The sequence below is a fragment of the Rhagoletis zephyria genome, unplaced genomic scaffold, assembly GCF_001687245.7.
Source record: "Rhagoletis zephyria isolate East Lansing unplaced genomic scaffold, Rhagoletis_zephyria_1.1 Rzeph_scaffold_00043, whole genome shotgun sequence".
NCBI classification, from domain to species: Eukaryota; Metazoa; Arthropoda; class Insecta; order Diptera; family Tephritidae; genus Rhagoletis; species Rhagoletis zephyria.
In genome coordinates, this window is record NW_016157127.1 from 475,612 (window position 1) to 494,891 (window position 19,280).

General features: G+C 35.1%; 3 protein-coding genes across 3 annotated transcripts in view; all 3 read right to left on the reverse strand.

Annotated features, from left to right (window-relative positions):
* Positions 1-19,280, reverse strand: part of LOC108367308 (Zinc finger protein ush) — a 628,184-nt gene that overhangs the window by 460,501 nt on the left and 148,403 nt on the right. Inside the window, exon 2 of the mRNA XM_017621901.1 lies at positions 12,501-12,545. Coding sequence (XP_017477390.1) covers positions 12,501-12,545 — 45 coding nt within the window. The remainder of the gene's footprint in view (positions 1-12,500; positions 12,546-19,280) is intronic.
* Positions 100-1,630, reverse strand: LOC108367370 (uncharacterized). Its single transcript, XM_017621974.1, has 2 exons — positions 1,025-1,630; positions 100-970 (listed from the first exon to the last, which is right to left on the reverse strand). The coding sequence occupies exons 1-2, from the start codon at positions 1,421-1,423 to the stop codon at positions 782-784; spliced, it is 588 nt and encodes a 195-aa protein (XP_017477463.1). The 5' UTR covers positions 1,424-1,630; the 3' UTR covers positions 100-781.
* Positions 15,959-19,280, reverse strand: part of LOC108367362 (uncharacterized) — a 5,933-nt gene continuing 2,611 nt past the window's right edge. Inside the window, exon 3 of the mRNA XM_017621966.1 lies at positions 15,959-15,970. The gene's annotated coding sequence lies outside the window, so the exon portion shown is untranslated. The remainder of the gene's footprint in view (positions 15,971-19,280) is intronic.

Sequence of the window (19,280 nt, forward strand, 5' to 3'; positions counted from 1 at the left end):
TAATAAAATTAACTTATTAATTTATCAGTCCATCTGAATTAAATATACTTATGAACATACACTTTCAAGTACTTGGATAACGACAGGAAAAATATTTAATTATTTTTTACATGGAAAAATTAAAATCAGATTTTGTTTGTCCTTTTTCAAGTGCAAGGAAGAGAATATGGTTATAATAATACATTTTAAGTACTATAAAAACAAAACAAAAGATATTACTTTAAATTGACAAAACATACTTATGTATATCAGTTCAACTGAGATCAAGTATGGAGGCGGTAACTAAAATCCGGACAAGGGAATTTATTAAAGTACTAGTCAAAATAATAGCACCACAACATTACTACAGTTTTGGCCGTTTTTTTGTTTCTTTATTTAATGTTTATTTATTGTTTTTAAATGTATAGCTCGTTATACATAAAAGAAAACCATATATCTAAATCCAATTTTCAACCTTTTTCTATAAAAATTTAAGCTTTTTAATTCGAATTTCTAAAAAAATTTTGTGTATCAGTTTTATAGAATATAAAATTTTAGTACATTTAATTCAGTGCAAGTTTGTAGTTGATAAATATCCCAATGATCCATTAAACAAACAAATAAACCAATCAAAGCTGATAAAAATGTTATGGTGCTATTATTTTGACTAGTACTTCATAACAAAAGTTAAAAAATGAATTAAAAGCGAAGTCAATTTTCCAATACGCCAGCGTCTGTGTAAGTAAAAGGGTAAACTATATATAACTTTCCCTGTCCAGATTTTAATGAACAAGACGGCATATTACATTAGCCAATTATTTTTGTTAAGGAACAATAACATATTTACATTTTTCTCTTTGAGACAGCTTCTTCTATCTGAAATTATATATCCAGCTTTGCTGAACATTCGTTCAGATTCAGTAGATGTTGCTGGTATACAGAAATAGCGCATTGCACAACTCTTCAATAATTCCATTTCGTTACCGATGGTCTAAAAGAAACTTAAGTTTATTATGAGAAAACTAATTTTCAATGAAACATTTACCTTCCAATATTCCAATGGGTCTATGTCTTGGGGTGCGTGGGGTCTTTCAAAATATTGTCGTAGTACAGTTATTGCATCCGATCTAGTTGTGTGTACTCTCGAATAAATTTTTTGTTGTAAAAATTTGAACTTAGGTTGCGGTTGTGATAAGTTTGGTGGTGTTGGCGGTTTTGCCCTTTCATGAAGGGTTGAAGCAGATTTATAAACTGTAATTAATTCATTCTCCAAAATCCCTAGTGCTATACCTGCATTGTTTGCTGACCGAAATCCTTCCTTTTTGAACCTTGCATCCAGTAATGTTGCCACCCTTGTAACTGTTCGGGTTTCAAACTTTGAAAGTCGATGAATAAGACGTTCGATCAAAAACAAACAAACATTTTTTCCTTCAGTTGTTTTCATTTTATTATATAAATCGTTGTAATTTTGATGTAGCTCACTTATCGTAGGGACAAGTAAGGAAACCGTAACAGACTGGCTAGCTGAAACCTGAGTAGTAGCATTGTCTAACGGTGCTAGCAGGTTTATTAAATGTTCTAATATGCATACAGTATATTTTGCTTAGCTGCACATCATTCTTTGCACGAAAAACTTGTGCACGTAACCGAAAAAGGCACTTAAGCGAATTTTCTTTACTACTTCAATGAGGAAGGTATCCGAATCCCTATGAAACCAAATATTGGCGGAGCCCTTACCATGTAGAAATTACTGCAAGCAAAATTTTTACCGATTGCTATCTAATTATCTATAAACCTACATAAATAGCCATTTTCGTTGTTCTGCGAGATGAGCAAAATAGGGCCAGTGCAGGTAAACTAATACTTTCATTGATAATTGATACTAGTCGCACAATTTTTAAGGCAGGTATCGCCAATGTAAACGTATGTTGAATGCATCTATAGGAGCAGTTTCCTTATAAATTTTAAAAATAATGCCTCTGATGCGCATTTTGAGGTAGGTATCTTAAATGTGCACTTAAGCATAGAGGCAGCAAAGCAAAATATACTGCATATCATCAGCTGTCAATGCAGCTGGGGCCCTAGCTGTATTAAGCAGCACCACTGCAATAGCGTCCTTCGTTGGTAAGATGCGTTTAATCATTCTATATGCACTGTTCCAGCGCGTAGATACTTCTTGCACTAGGCTATAGGGGCTCTCAATTCCCTGCGCTGACCTAAATTTAGCATGGGCAGTTGTGCTGGTTTTGAAGAAACCTACGATCCGTTTACATTTACCTGTTATGCCTTTTATACAATCGAGAGATAAAGTATCTTGTGCTATTAAATTCAAACAATGTGCAAAGCAAGGTAAGTTTCTCTTCTGAAGAATTTCGCATGCTTTCAACATATTTGCAGCGTTGTCTGTTACTATTGTTGAAACTTTCTCAAACACATCCCATTCATCTAATGGTCTGATTATGCATACTTCGCATAACTCCGCACAACTTCGCATAAACTTAAAACTGTAATTTCGTATGTACTTTGTACCTAATTTGTATGTATTCCATTACCCAGAAATTAGCAGAACTCTTAAAAACTGAGCGATCTGATGAGTTTAGATTTTGCTTCACATTTTCTTAAGTTACATTTTTATTGCACTGGTACAAATGGTTGTGCGAAGTTATGCGAAGAATTCATAATCAGACCCTAATACAGCGCGCAATGACCCTGCAATATTATCTGCGGGGTGATTTTCATCTGATTGCAGTTTTGTAGTGGACAATACTGCAGACTGTAGTTTTAATTCGCTTGTTATCAAGTGACGAGTCACTGCAAGATAATGCCTATTACCTCGCGAAGACCAGCCATCCGTGGTGATTGCGCAGCACGCGATATTGGCTACAAGTACCTTTAACTTTTTTTGTAAGCTTGAAAACATATTTTTCATGTGAACTTCTTGTAAAGAACGTCTACATGGCAATTTGTACCGAGGGTCCAAAGCTGCAATAAGTTCGCGGAAACCTTTGTCTTCTACTACGCGAAAAGATTGCACGTCAACGGCCATCATGCGCGCCAACGCAGCATCAATTTGCGCCTTTTTCACTGAATAATACCCGTACGAATCAGATTCTGCTGGTTTAAAGAACCTATGAATATTAGATTTAGAATTTGACGTTTCCAGCTGAGTCGGGTGAAACCTTTTCATATGGTCAAACAGGTTTGATGTATTTCCACTTGTTTTATAAATTTTGCCACACGAGCAACATTTCGCGCTGGAATTTGCTTTGCATTTTTTGAAGCAGTTCCATATTACCGAACCTTGTTTACGCGGCTTTATTGCCACATTGTTTTCTTCATCTGGAGAGTCGGAGATATTTATGCTTGCAACCGCATTATCGTTCGCATCTGTATTACAATGCAATATTCAATTGTCAATTCATATTTTAGAAAAAACACGCAGTTACTTACTCATGCATGTTTTATGCACCTATGTTTTTATATACATTTCATTACCTTTTTCACACTGCAAGTATTTCTCCGTTTTTCCCAATCGCCATCACCAATGTATTTAAATTTCCCTAAAAATGTGATTCCCTGTAATGTATGAATATTTTAGAATTTTACCTCTACTTACAATTGAGTTTAGCCTCAAGCCATGAAGTNATGTTATTTTAAAAAAATCTTCTATATAACAAATGTGACAAATTAAATTTTCTATACATATACTTGCATTAAACCATTTTTTACGAAAAATGCAAAATAAGCTTGCAAATCGCAAAANTCATAATCAGACCCTAATACAGCGCGCAATGACCCTGCAATATTATCTGCGGGGTGATTTTCATCTGATTGCAGTTTTGTAGTGGACAATACTGCAGACTGTAGTTTTAATTCGCTTGTTATCAAGTGACGAGTCACTGCAAGATAATGCCTATTACCTCGCGAAGACCAGCCATCCGTGGTGATTGCGCAGCACGCGATATTGGCTACAAGTACCTTTAACTTTTTTTGTAAGCTTGAAAACATATTTTTCATGTGAACTTCTTGTAAAGAACGTCTACATGGCAATTTGTACCGAGGGTCCAAAGCTGCAATAAGTTCGCGGAAACCTTTGTCTTCTACTACGCGAAAAGATTGCACGTCAACGGCCATCATGCGCGCCAACGCAGCATCAATTTGCGCCTTTTTCACTGAATAATACCCGTACGAATCAGATTCTGCTGGTTTAAAGAACCTATGAATATTAGATTTAGAATTTGACGTTTCCAGCTGAGTCGGGTGAAACCTTTTCATATGGTCAAACAGGTTTGATGTATTTCCACTTGTTTTATAAATTTTGCCACACGAGCAACATTTCGCGCTGGAATTTGCTTTGCATTTTTTGAAGCAGTTCCATATTACCGAACCTTGTTTACGCGGCTTTATTGCCACATTGTTTTCTTCATCTGGAGAGTCGGAGATATTTATGCTTGCAACCGCATTATCGTTCGCATCTGTATTACAATGCAATATTCAATTGTCAATTCATATTTTAGAAAAAACACGCAGTTACTTACTCATGCATGTTTTATGCACCTATGTTTTTATATACATTTCATTACCTTTTTCACACTGCAAGTATTTCTCCGTTTTTCCCAATCGCCATCACCAATGTATTTAAATTTCCCTAAAAATGTGATTCCCTGTAATGTATGAATATTTTAGAATTTTACCTCTACTTACAATTGAGTTTAGCCTCAAGCCATGAAGTTTTGAAGAGATGTGAGGAAATATTGGGAAGTTTCTCTAAAAACCGACATCGATGGTTTTCAAAAACTATCGATAGTGGTGCGAGTTTTCAACTATCGATACAATAGATATTACTATCGATAGTATCCCAGCTCTAACATACACCTCTGTTACTGCGCCTACATCGCTGTCATCTGTTGCTCTTCAATCTACACCTGCTACACTACTAAAATTTGATAAATGTGGTAGGAAAATTTAAAAAAAATTTTAACAGCGATTTTTTGATGAAGTTTACTTCTATTTGACACGTAGATTATGGATCCACAGTCTCGCCCCTAAATTTCATTTGGCAACATTCCGCCATATTGGATTTTTTTTTTTTTTTTGAGGTTTTTTGCGATTTGCAAGCTTATTTTGCATTTTTCATAAAAAATGGTTAAACACAAATATGTAGAGAATGCAATTTCCCACATTTGTTATACAGAAGGTTTTTTAAAAACCGCATTTTTTATTGTAAAAAATTAGCAAAAAACTGCGAAAAAATTTTACTTTGTCACGGTTTTCGCCATTTTTTGGCGATTTCTGTTGAAAATACATAGCATATTGAAAATCCAAAGTTGTAGAGAATTTTATTCTTCCCAAAATTTTTTTTGTACGACGCTTACATCACGGCCGGGAACGCGATAAACGTAGCGATGTACGGGATGCGCCGTAAAACTATTTCCACACCACCGCTAAGCTAGAGTTTTTCGGCGCGATTTTTAACGTGGTTTCCCCAGTAGGCCTAATCCACGGGCAACGTGTTTTTTAATTAAAGCAGATGAAGGTGTGGAAATAAGTTTTACGGCGCATCCCGTACATCGCTATGTTTATCGCGTGCCCGGCCGTGATTTAAGCGTCGTACAAAAAATGTAGGTATAAAAGTTGTGAAGAATAAAATTCTCTACAACTTTGGAATTTCAATATGCTATCTATTTTAAACCGAAATTGCCAAAAAATGGCGAAAACCGTGACAATGTAAAATTTTTTCGCAGTTTTTGCTAATTTTTTACAATAAAAAAATGTTATTTTAAAAAAATCTTCTATATAACAAATGTGACAAATTAAATTTTCTATACATATACTTGCATTAAACCATTTTTTACGAAAAATGCAAAATAAGCTTGCAAATCGCAAAAAAACCCCAAAAACATAAAATCCAAGATGGCGGAATGTTGCCAAACGAAATTTAGGGGCGAGACTGTAGATCCATGATCTACGTGTAAAATAGAAGTAACTGCATCAAAAAATCGCTGTTACAAATTTTTTTTAAGAAAAAGTCTTATTTACTGGGCTATTCGTTTAGCTTTGAATATTGCTGTCAACAGAAATCAAAAGAACTTTTTTCATTATTTCTGTTGGTTGGAAAAGTACTTTACCATTTTTTTTTTTTTTTTTAAGTTCTTGGACGTCATTTTACACGAATGGTTTGGTTTTCTTGAGAACTGTAGACTAGCTTTACAAAATAAAAGGCGAATAAAAAACTTCAAAAACTTAAAATACGGTTTCAATGCATNTTTTTTTTTTTTGAGGTTTTTTGCGATTTGCAAGCTTATTTTGCATTTTTCATAAAAAATGGTNCGCTTTTAATCTGTTTCTTAGAGCAGACAAATTTTAAATCAGAGAAAATTTGCTCACAAAAGTAACTTGAAGGAAAAAACGATAAAAGCTGGAAAGAAATTTCTTTGAGTTAAGGGTAAAGTGAGTTATCTAAATTTCTCCAGAACCCAATAATGTCGGCTCCATTAAAAAATTCCATTTCACTTTGCAGAAGTATTAATTCTACTTGAATTTTAAACTCATATTTGGATACATCACAACTGAAAGGATTTTCAAAGAGAACTATGAAATGGTGAATATTTTTGAAGTCCTTAAATCTGTCATCAAATTGAAGAAAAGAGTTTCTAAAATTTTAGCATGATCATGTTTTTTATGGATCTTAGTCTCGGCAATAACTTTGAGGGTTTGTGGAAAATTTGAATAATCTCCAGACTCAACTTCAGTTAAAAGTAAAAATAAAGTTGTTTGAAAATTAATAACTATTTTAAATAAATTGGGTAATGTTTTTTCTTTTCCTTGTAACTTTAAATTTAGTTCATTTAGATGATTACATACATCAGAGAGAAATGCCAAATCCAAAATAAATTCATTGTCCTGTAAAGCTTGTACACAATTTTCTACTCCGACCAAATTCTCAAGTTGTAAAAACTGCAATACTTCATTTCTTAAAGCATATAATCTGTTAGGCATTGCATTTCACCAAAAGTATTTGAAATCATAAATTATTTTTTAAAGGTAATTTTTAATCGTACATACATATGTAAGCAACTACTGTCGCCTAAGAAAATAACCAACGTAGCTCCGCTTATGTTGCTTCGTTGCTGTCTGAACAACACTGATTTGAAGAGCGTAATGGTCTGATTATGCACACTTCGCATAACTTCGCACAACTTCGCATAAACTCCAAACTGTAATTTCGTATGTACTTTGCACGTATTTTGCTTTTATTCCATTACCCAGAAATTAGCAGAACATTTAAAAACTTAGCAATCTGTTGAGTTTAAATTTTGCTTCATATTTTCTTAAGTTACATTTATATTGCACTGGTACAAATGGTTGTGCGAAGTTATGCGAAGTATGCATAATCAGACCTTAAGAATCCGTGTGATGAGCGTACTGCTCACGTGAGTCAGCTTTGCCGACCATTGTACTAGACCATCTTGCTCGTCGTTCGCTGATACTGTTTTGTTGTCTAATACTAATACGAATATTATTACTAATACTATTTCGAATGGCTATAATACTGTGCGTCAAGTTGGTGGCCTCATGGACACAAATGCTGTCTCAGATTGCACTGTCAATTAGCCTGCTGTTACTACTACCACCACGAAGCCATCAACACCGCGTACTGCTAATGCTGTTGTTGCCGCTAATCAGCGTTGCCACGGACACATTTTTTTTTCCTACCAAAATCTCCTACCATAACCAACCAAAACCTACCAAACATTTTTTTGAGTTTCAATATTTTTTTCAATCTCAAATTTATTAAAAACATAGCTAACATAACATTTAGTAAAACTAAAACTCAGATAGTACAATAAAAACAAATTAACTGCGTATAGCGATTCATTTTACTGTACATACATACATATCGTCATTAGATACGAATAAAGACGCGAGCTCAAAAGTTGACAGCGAAAACAGAGGCGTAAAAAATTTCGGCGAAGAAGGACTCTTAACATAGGCGAGGGCAAAGAAAGACGAAGAAAACTTATTTCGCGGTCAACTATGTTTGCGAGTATACGAATTCCCCAAACAGTTTTTCCGGAATGAAGTTGAATCCATGTTTACGCGTCTTTTTTCGCAATTCTTTTTCACGCATCCTTTTTCGCCGTCAAAACACCCGAGTGTCAAGTGAGTATATTATCATTATTTCGTCGGAGATACCCGCGTTGCGACTTAAGAAGATATATTGTGCTAAATCCTAATTGTAATCGCTCCAACCTTAGGCTATTTAAAAAGCTCAGCACTTTGGATGATGCCCTGTTCCAAATTTTAGATGGAGAAGTCAATCCTTCTCCAAGGTGCATCAATCTACTATTCATGCTTCGTGGATAGGCACATAGAATATACTCTGGGGTTTCCTTCACCGGCCCACAAAACCTTCAGTAAGTCTCTACAGAAAGACCCTTCAATCAATCGGTACGTTAACTTGCAGTGTGCTGTCAGGTAGCCAGTAACAGTTTCAAGTTCAAGGTTTCTTCCGGAGTTCCTCCTGTTAAATCTTCATCTGCCAAGCCGGATGCTGTTAGTACAATGTCAACTACAAGTGGTATGAATGGAACACATGGCAACATACATAAACGAAGTGCAGATAAATCGGATGATGCTATTGCGGCCGGTAATGAAGATGGTGACGATTGGACGTTTGTCCGAAATTTAAATAAGCGAAATTTTAATAAGCTACGCATAAACATTGTTCATGGGCGTAGTGATAATACAGATCTGGATGTGGTCATTAAGAAGAAATGGTTGCACATTTCTTCCTTTAAACCGACTGTATCTGAGGAAAACCTTATTGCGTAGATACATACGCATTGCGTAGATACATGCAAAGATCGATAGTATACGCCTCACCTGCTACAAATTAGTAAAAAAAGGAACTCCACTTGAGAGTCTTCGGAGCGTGAGCTTTAAGATTGACATCTTCACATCTTAAATCCAAATGTGTGGCCGTCTGATATCATTGTGCGCTCCTTTAAATTTTTTCTACCAGAAGCTAACCAAGGAAGTTCCAAATAGTGTTATACCGTCTAATGCTGGATATACATCCAAAAATCTGAATATATACTTCCATAATATGGGTGGAATGCGCACTAAAGCTAAAGAAGTCTTTCTTTGTTCTTCACGTGTGGATTATGACAAATATATCTTTGTGGAAACTTGGTTTAATAGTAATTTCTTCAACGAAGAATACTTTGATTCCAACATTTTCCAGACTTATAGGAAATACCGAGATACTGATAGCCTTAATCTTACACAAATTAATTGCATATTCAATAAGTTATCTAAATTATTAGATCTTGTGTCTGTAGACGAAAATTTGGTATCTAACCTCACTGAATGTAAGACTCCGATATGTTATCCTGATATGCATCATAATCCCCTTATCATTTCTTTGGAGTTTTTTGATAAGCTTCCCTTGAGGCAAAATAATAGGATTTCCTACAATTTTCGTGATGCAGATTACGACGTCTTAACCCTGGCTTTAAAGGACGTAAATAGGTGTGGTATCTTCAATTCAAAAGATGTTAATGCCTCTTATGAAAGTTTTATTTGCATTATGTCTGAATTCTTTTCTGAGCAACTGGCTACTTTACCCATACATTACATATTAGGCCTATTTCGAAACTGTCACTCTGCTCCAAATTATTCGAAAAATTGATACATTTTAAACTCTCTTTTCTTGCCAAAAGAATAATTGAGCACCAACATGGTTTTGTACACTCTAAAAAATTTTTGTTTAAATTTGCGCATATTAAGATAGGTAACCAGTTTCCTCTCTTAATGAATGCAAATTTACACACCGTGTTAATGAAATTAAACACTGCTTGTTTACTCTTACTTATCATATGTGTGGCGTAGAACAAATTTCAAATTTGTTTTTAGAGTTCTAAACATCTACTGTTCACAATTTCACAGTTTACACATAAAATGTTTAAAATTTCCTCTTAAAAATATTTGCTAAAATTTACGCACATAAAGAGAGGTAACCAGTTTTCTCTCTTAGTGTGTGCAAAATTAAACACTGTCTGTTTACTTTTACATACATACCAAATTTGTCACGTAGAGAAAAACTACACACAAAGTGTTTAAAGTTGAGTAAATATGAGCACTTAGCATTAGCGCGCACAAGGGGTAGGTTTTGGGGTTCAATTCTCAAATACAAATTTAGGAGTACCGTTAATTTTTTCATGATTTAATGATCGGATCTAAACCAAATTACGGGACGACCCTTCAGGTACCATCTTTCTGGTAAAAAGAAAAGAATTATTGGAATTGGTTCACGCGGTCCAAAGTGATGCGGTGGCATACATAAAAAAAAAATACTCCGAAGAATTGATAACCTCCCCTTTTTTGAAGCCGGTTGAAAATATTGAGTTCTTTGTAAATTTTTTGTAAATAAAACGCAATTTATGAAACTTTAAAAAGTTTATTTATTTATTACATACTGCACAAAAAACTTGCTTAAAGGTATTTTAAAGGGCGTATTATTTGAAGCGAATTTTCAGTATTTTCTGATGATATTTAGAAGTATAACTCTTTCGTAGAATAACCACCTCATCTGATGTTCTTCTTCTTCAGGAAGATTTAGATTGGTGTGAATATAATAAACTGTTTTTGAATGTAAAAAGTGCTTTAGGATGACCTTATCTAAATCTCAAAATATCCTTACTTCAAATTACTACCTCGTAAACCATCAGCTTACCTATGTTAGCGAATTTGTTGATCTTGGTGTTGTGTTTGACTCGAATTTTTCATTTATAAATAACGTTTGTCATTTACTTCCAAAAGTGTATAGTAATTTAGCATTTATTTGTAGATATGCCAAAGATTTTAGAGACCATTACACTCGGAAAGCCTTATTTAATTCCCTAGTGCGATCTAAACTTGAGTATGCCTCTATTATATGGAGCCCTATTTATAATTGTCAAGCTTCTAGGATTGAACGAGTTAAAAAGGTGTTTATTCGACTTGCCCTCGCTTCTCTTAACTTCTCAGATCCGATTCCTTCATATTACTCCCAGTGTAAACTAATAAATTTGCTATCGTTGGAAAATAGAAGGCGTACCCATTTGCTCTCATTCATCTTCGATCTTATCTCTAGCTTCATTGACTGCCCATCTCTTCTTGAGCAGGTTACCTTTAATGTGCCTCTCAGAACTCTTCTTTCTCGCATCCTCTTTTACGTTCCCGCCGTTACTCATTTTTTGCGCCTATTTTTCGAGGCCTTGCGGAATTTAACAATATCTCAAAGAGCTTAGATATCGAATTTTCGTTTCTAAGAAGTCTTTTCAAATCATCTCTCGAAACCTATTTTTTGTAAGTTTACACATACTAGTCACTTTTAATACTTTTTAGCCTATTTCTAGTCTGTAAGATTGTAAATCATAGACAGAATAAAGATGAATAATTGTATAATAAATGCAAGGGTAGGAAAGGTGTCGTTTGCTTTGTACTGGTAGGGGAGCGATCGGTAAAAGGTGAGGTCTCTCGGCCAAATTAATGCATTAGCACTAGGAAACCATATTTAGGCCTATATTGTTTCAAGGCTGACTAGAGAAGGCTGCACTTGTAAAACAGGAACTAGTGGAGCATTAGGAACCACACCTACACTGGCGCTTAACAGACATATGTTGAATACGGCGCCTGCGGCTATTGCAGCCAGAGTTGTCGCAGCACGAACTGCTATTAGGCTAAGGGAAACCGGGTCCTTTTGTGACACAAAAAAGGAAAAGAAGACGTTTATCTTCTGCAGCAAATGTTTTTATAGGGCATTTTCAAACACGTTACCTCACAAGAGATTGCGATGGGGGTTCTGACAGGCCATTGTGCGATTGGTATTCGTGCGGTGAGACTAGGAATTTCAACTGATCCTTTTGTATCAGCTGTCAAGAGGAAGATGAAATGGAATCATCTCCACACTTTCTTTTAGACAGTCCAACCTTCGCGAGGCTAAGATGCAAGCATTTTGCCTCGCACTCCTGAAAAAACACTGAGCTCTCAGGTATCGAAATCAGCCGCATTCGAAATGTCGTATCGGCTCGCGGCGTTAACTTCACCCAATCTAAGCTGTACTTCATTGAACTATGAAATAGTTGGTCACACTAGAAATGAAGCACCTCGCATACAAAGTGCGATTTCCATATCGCTTATATCTGTTACCACTTCTAATAAGGTAGTGGAATTTGATACTATATATATCGCTATAAATTTTGGTGGTGGACTTCAAAATCGTCATTCGCATAAAGGTGTCAATATTAATGACAAGCAAAATTTAAAAGTGTATGAAATGTCGAAGAATTTCGACATCTTGGCGATACTAGCTCTTCTACATGTGTAAACGTCTTGTAACCGCATAAAACTCATAAATAAACCGGTTTTCTATGCGAAATTAATTGAGCTTACGAGATTTACGTGGTAACGAGGCAATTACGGGTAGTATTAAAAAAAATATTGGAATCGCTTTGTTTGTACCAACTCGTACTCACCCCTGCTCTCAGCTGACATCTCGTCTGCTATATCGGAACAATCACCTGTAATGAAGATGTTAGAAATAGAGTTAATTAAAAATAGTGCGAGATCAATATTACAAATATCTACCCCCATCTGTTATTTGACTATGTTAAGGATTATATGTTTGATATTATATACATTGACAAAGTGAACATGGGTTACCTAGCTAAATCGGGGCCAATGCTGTAAAATAACATATATACATATGTTTGTTTATACCGACACATAAAGCGCTTTGACCCAATTCGCTGTAAATCAAAACGGATGCATAAACCAAATTTCAATACGCTCAGATTTTAAAAGTGTATTGACTCGAATTTGTTTACAAATCGCTTTTTTATTTCTCACATCGCACACTGGCCGGAATGGAATTTTTTTTGGCATAAATTCGAAAAATAAAGGTATCGTCCTCAAAATCGGTACACACGATATTCATGCTAGTAGCAAGTTAGGGTAAGAAGGTTGGGCCGATCAGATCATTATTACGCCCTGTCACCCTCCTCTGTATCATCTATACATAGTTTCAAGGAAAGTTGAGATTCTTGTACGCGCTAATATCGAAAACTAGTGAACGGATTTAGACGAGATTTTCTATAGTATACTCTGTATAGAAAGGAGAGTTACCGTTGGTATTTAGAATTTTTATAGGGTTGCCACCTGTCTAAAAAACTATAAGATACACACCGCTCGTTGGATTACAAAAAATTAGGTGTCAAATGAAAGGCATTGGCCCATAGAAAACTATTAATGTTTTTGTTTTTAATAGGGTTGCCACCACGATGCAGCGAAACAAAGGTGGCGCCTTCCGCGGACCGCTAATCCTCTCTTTCTCGATTTGACAGCATCCACCCTTTCGCTGACGTCACATTATACTTTTTTCGCACTAGTGATGAATATTAAATTTTCATATTATACCGAAAAGTTGTACCTAAAAGTAGATACACGTACCTAAACAGTAAACATGTATTTTTATGTGCATATATTTTTGATAGTTGGTGGACTACATCGTCCTTCTGTACCATAACAACTTTTGGACTTACATGAAACAATATTTTACTACGTTCCAAATAATGTGCTTGTACCGATGTACGTTCAAATTGAAGGTGAAGAGTAGGTACAATTCAACCTAGTTTTACATCACTATTTCGCACCACTTGTTCGCTTCTTCCTCTTCTTCTTCAAAATTATTCTTTACACTCTCATTCTTATAATAATGTGACGTCACACCCAGTTGCTCTCAGCTCGATTGGCGCAATCTTGTATTCTATCATTCTTGGGTTGCCACCTATTAAGAAAATTACTATATTCAATCATAATAAGCGTAGGCATCAGTTCTGCACCGTCACTGTCAAATGAAACGACTTAGCCTCTAGATGTGCATTTACATATTATATTTCTTGGTAGGGTTGCCACCTGTTAAAACTTTACTTCAAATCGGCTATAATAAGCAAATACTTTCGAAGTTTTTATTCATAAGAACCACAAACAATTTTATTCATACGAATTTTATATACATACATATGTACATATATCTACGTATTTTTTGTTAATATTTAACATTCTTCTACCTCCAACTGAACATCAAATGGCAGCACAATGTCACATAAAGAATCAGCATCAGAGTCGGTGTCCGTTGAGCAATCTGATGTATTTAAATGGTCGGAATGCGGTTCAACGTTTGGAGCTTTCAAAAGTTCAATAACTTCTTTAGGTATTTTTTTCTTTTGATTTTGTTGTTGTCTCTTATTTAAAGATATGCTTGAAAGGAATGGATCAGAGGAACCCATTGCTCTTTGGAAGACGTCGGCCATATTATTAGTTCTACTATTTTGTCTAGCATGAGATCGCCTGTCGCTCTTATAATATTTATTGCGGGATTCTGAAGCACTTTCACCAAGACAGCCTAGGGGCACTACAGAGGCTGCGATGATTTGTGCACCGTGTATTAAAATTTTATGTAGAGTCGGTGACATCGGATACCACGGGTACATTTCCATATACAACGAATATGTCTTTTCCGAGTACTGCTTAGACTTTAGGGCGCTAATCTCGTATTCACAAGAAATGGCGATCAAAATCATGTGAAAACTGTGCAGTAAGTCGGTGTCAAACCCTAATATTGAAGAAAATAGCGTAACATCTGAGAAAGCTCTTCTGGCAGTATTGCCATCATTCATGTTTCCGCTACCGCTCTGCTTTGGTCTATTCACATGAAGTCCCATTTCCGTCCATAACCGTTTTTGAATAAGTTTTTTACGGGCCTCAATAATTTTCTTATCATTTTCATCTCTTATTTGCCATTTTTTTACTTCAATCCTATATGACACATTAAGAACAAACTCCAAGGTTCTTATCCAAGCATGAAGGGGACTAATGCCATACTTCAGTTTATCAGGCCTTGCCTTAAAATGTGCAGAGTTTACGTCTTTTGTTTGCATGAAAGCTTTAGGTCCTGCTCCACAGATGGGACATAATTGACAAGATTTAATACCTGACAAGATATTTAACACTTTTCCGTCTATTAGAGTCATATGGAGATCAAAGAACACCGTGATATTTCGGTTGCCGAAGTCTGTATAAATAAATGGCTTTAAATTTCCTATTTGTAGATCCAAGTCTTCTTTTTCCATTAAAATGTGCTCCCTTGTTTCCTTTATAAATTGTATTTTTAGTGGTCTGCAAAACCGCACAGACTGTGGAGTGGAATTATTCCAAATCACTCTTCCTGAAATTTCACTCAGTTTTAAAGGTATAATTGTGGTAACGAACAAAGATTGATCAAGAGCATACGGATCATTTGCAAATTTTTGTTTATAAGTGCTTTGGCCAGTCGACCCGTCAAATCCATAGCTCACAATAAGCCTAAGTTCAGCGATTTCAGGAAAACTAATGAAGACTTGTTCTTGTACTAAAATTAGGCGTTTGGCGGTGTGGTCCAATAAATTCTGCAATGAAACTTGAGCGACAGTTTCATCGATGCTTATTCCAAGGGGTCTGCATTTCAATTTAGCTTCCACAAGTCTGTCATAACTTGGGTATATATTGCAGTGTTGTTGTTTATTTAAAGCTCTCATGCTGTTATATTGTTTTTTAGTATATGAATTATCGAGCAAGAATGCAAGGGCTCCATCTGGAGATATTGGTATTGGATCCTTTGAACAAAGCTTTTGTTTTAACCTTTTGGGCGNTACAACTAGCGAAGTATCGTGCTCATTCGAAAGATCGCTAGCCAATTTCCGTTTCAATCGGGGTCCAGCGTCATTATAAGTTAAATGGGGTCGTCCTACATTATTGGGCTTTTTTGTGTTATTATTGTCAACAATTATGATTATATTTCCCGATAACCACTGTGAATGCGTTACCTTCAGTCGATTCAATTGTCGATTGCATTTCCGTAAATTTAGTGTAGTAAAAGCGACAAAGTTTGCTACTTTTTTGCGTATTTCTCTTTTTTTATCAATACTTAAAAGAGATTTCCCAATTCTGGTAAAGATATACTCTGTTATCGCGTCTTTTTTCTTATTATTTCTACACCAAATAGTTAGAAGCTCTGCATGTGGAAATTCGAACTTCACTAAAAATTTAAAATTTTGTTAAAATGGGCAAAAATGAGCAAGCAAAAACTGTTACTAGGCCAATAAAATCTAATTATTAGTAAGCATTTTTGTATTATTAGCTCGTCTAATAACTTGTCAGCTTGCTAGTTCTACTCCACGGAACACAAACATATTTTTAAGTATTATTTTTTAAATATGCACTACAAAGATATTAAATAAAAGCCACATTTAACATACACACGATATAACCATTAATTCATTGTATTGAACATACTTTGACCTTCATTATCCATACATGATTTTCTTTCTTTTATAATAACAAAACCGTTCACAAGACTTTAAAATTTACTAATAANTCGTTCACAAGACTTTAAAGTGTACTAATAGTTTTGCTCCAAATCTGGCAAAATAACAGCTGATCAGACACATGACTTTGAAGGCAAACTAAGAGCACAAGGTTGCAACTTCAAATCTGTTATTGGGACATTTTCTTAGTTGATATATGTACTTTTAGAAAAATAACTGATATCAAGAATATATTGCTATAAAAATCTTGAATTTATGCCAAAAAAATCCAATTTCGGAAAGTTTGCAATGCTAGAAAATTGTACCGCGACATATATGTTCACATTGGTACATATGTACATACAATAAATAGTTATATACCTCCCCGTTTGCTTAATTACCTGTATAACAACGCNTGCACTACAAATATATTAAATAAAAGCAACATTTAACACACACACGATATAACCATTAACTCACTGTATTGAACATACTTTGACCTTCATTATCCATATCTGATTTTCTTTCTTTTATAATAACACAATCGTTCACAAGACTTTAAAGTGTACTAATAGTTTTGCTCCAAATCTGGCAAAATAACAGCTGATCAGACACATGACTTTGAAGGCAAACTAAGAGCACAAGGTTGCAACTTCAAATCTGTTATTGGGACATTTTCTTAGTTGATATATGTACTTTTAGAAAAATAACTGATATCAAGAATATATTGCTATAAAAATCTTGAATTTATGCCAAAAAAAATCCAATTTCGGCCAGTGTGCATCGGTTAGAAAACACCATATATGTAATACTCCTATATTGGCAGTAAGAGCTAGTACCGTCCGAAAACACTACAGTACAGATATATCAATAAACACGTACGAAAGAAAAGGAACACATACGTTTATAAATAAACATGTACACAACACATTTACAAAAACGGCACTCAAGTACACAATACATTGACAAAAACAGTACTAGACTGTCTCGCTCTGATTTCGGAATGCTTACACATTGAGAAGCTAGCTTACTGCCAATATAGAAGTAACTATTACATATATGGAAAACACGTATAAACGCATCCCCCATTAAACGAGAAGTAAAGGCTGATTCACATACAACTTTCTTCGCTTTGCTTGATAGTTCTTTGCTTTGACATATAAGATCGCTGTAGGCATATGCATGAGTATGCTCACATAAAAAACGTTTGAAGCAAAGCAAAGCAAAACGAAGCAAAATCTTGGGCAACTCTCAACTTTTGCCCGCTTTGGCAATTAGCTGTCTACATGTATCTTTTCTCGTGCGCTTGCATTTGCATTTAATAACAAAAATAGGGTAAATAGTAATTTTTATTGCTATTATTAATGCATATTATTATATTGTTATCTATTTTACAGATAAAAAATATGGAGGAAAAGGAGAACGCAAAAGCTGCCAAAGCGTTTATTGTAGCATACCTTCTGCGCTTCACGCTTTGTTGTCAAAGTTTGAACTGTCAAGCAAAGCGAGGAAAGTTGTATGTGAATGGCCCTTAAAAGTCGGCTGGGTTTCTTTATACGGGCTGTTTCAAATTTGAATTATTTATACATAAACTAAAAAACTTTAAGATCTGCTCCGTTCGTTGGATTACAAAAAGTGAGGTGTCAAATGAAAGCGATCGGCCTCTAGAAAAGCACTACCCTCTAGATGTATAATAATGTATTATACTTCTGAGTAGGGTTGCCACCTTTTTAAAAACTATAAGATCTTCACCGTTCGTTGGATAAAGAAAGAGATACCAAATGAAAGAGCATAGCCTTCGCATGTATAAAAACTGTAATTTTTTGAGTAGTGTTGCCACCTATTTTAAAGTACTATCTTCTATACATAGTATAAAGGAAAGTCGAGATATTTTGACCACTCTACTGAACGGATTTAGACGAGATTTTTTAAATATATAATAAACGAATTACATGATGACATATGATTTGACCAGTATGTTTGCATGTATGTATTTATATAAAAAAAATATTTATTTGTTTAAAAAAGGTGGGTAGGCACTGTGGCCAATGGCAGAGTTCGTTTACCACCTCTGCATGGTTGTAAGCCATGCCCTACCACCATATGGTAGAAGAGCTGGGTGACAGGTAATAAGGTCAATGGAAATAAGGTCAATTGACTTTATTTCCCACCCTGGTGCGAAATAAAGTCAATTGACATTATTATCTTTTTAAAAACGAAATAAAATCCATTGACATTATTTCTCTTTCAAACATTAAATTTGTTTAGCTTCGCGGCGGCCCGCGTCAGCGCCCCATACCACGTTACACTACGCCGCGGCCCCCCGGCCCCCCTTTCCCCGTCTCCCGCCGTGCTGTAACGTAGGTAGATTTATTTTTTGTATACGTTGAAATAAAATTTGTATATATTTTAAACATCGAGGGTTTATATTCAATAAAATACCCTCTATCTGCACACTTTTCACAAAGATGAGATATAAAAANCCCAGCCGTGATTGGAAGATTTCTGCTGTCTTTTGGGACAACAACTTGTCTGCAGTAAAAAAGCATATAATTTGTGTTTCAAAAGTGTGTGAAAACTAATCAATTAACTTATATGATCTCGGTTCCGATATTAAATAATCAATAATTGTTTATACCCGCATTTTGGCACATTGGCTCGTTGAATGTGCCATCTAATAAATAGTGTCGTCGTTCTCCTTAGCTGCTTTTAAATGAAGTCGTCACAAATTGCTGGCGGAGACATGAATACAGTGTAAGAAAATTCTTTTTCTATAATTGTTTTCTTATAGAAAGGTTGGTTTCTTTTCCACCTTAGACATTCTGAATTCGTTCAAAATATGCTAATTTAAAAACCAGAATTCTTTCAGTGTTTCTCCGGGGTTTTTGGACATGGACTGTTTCTTCAATTTAA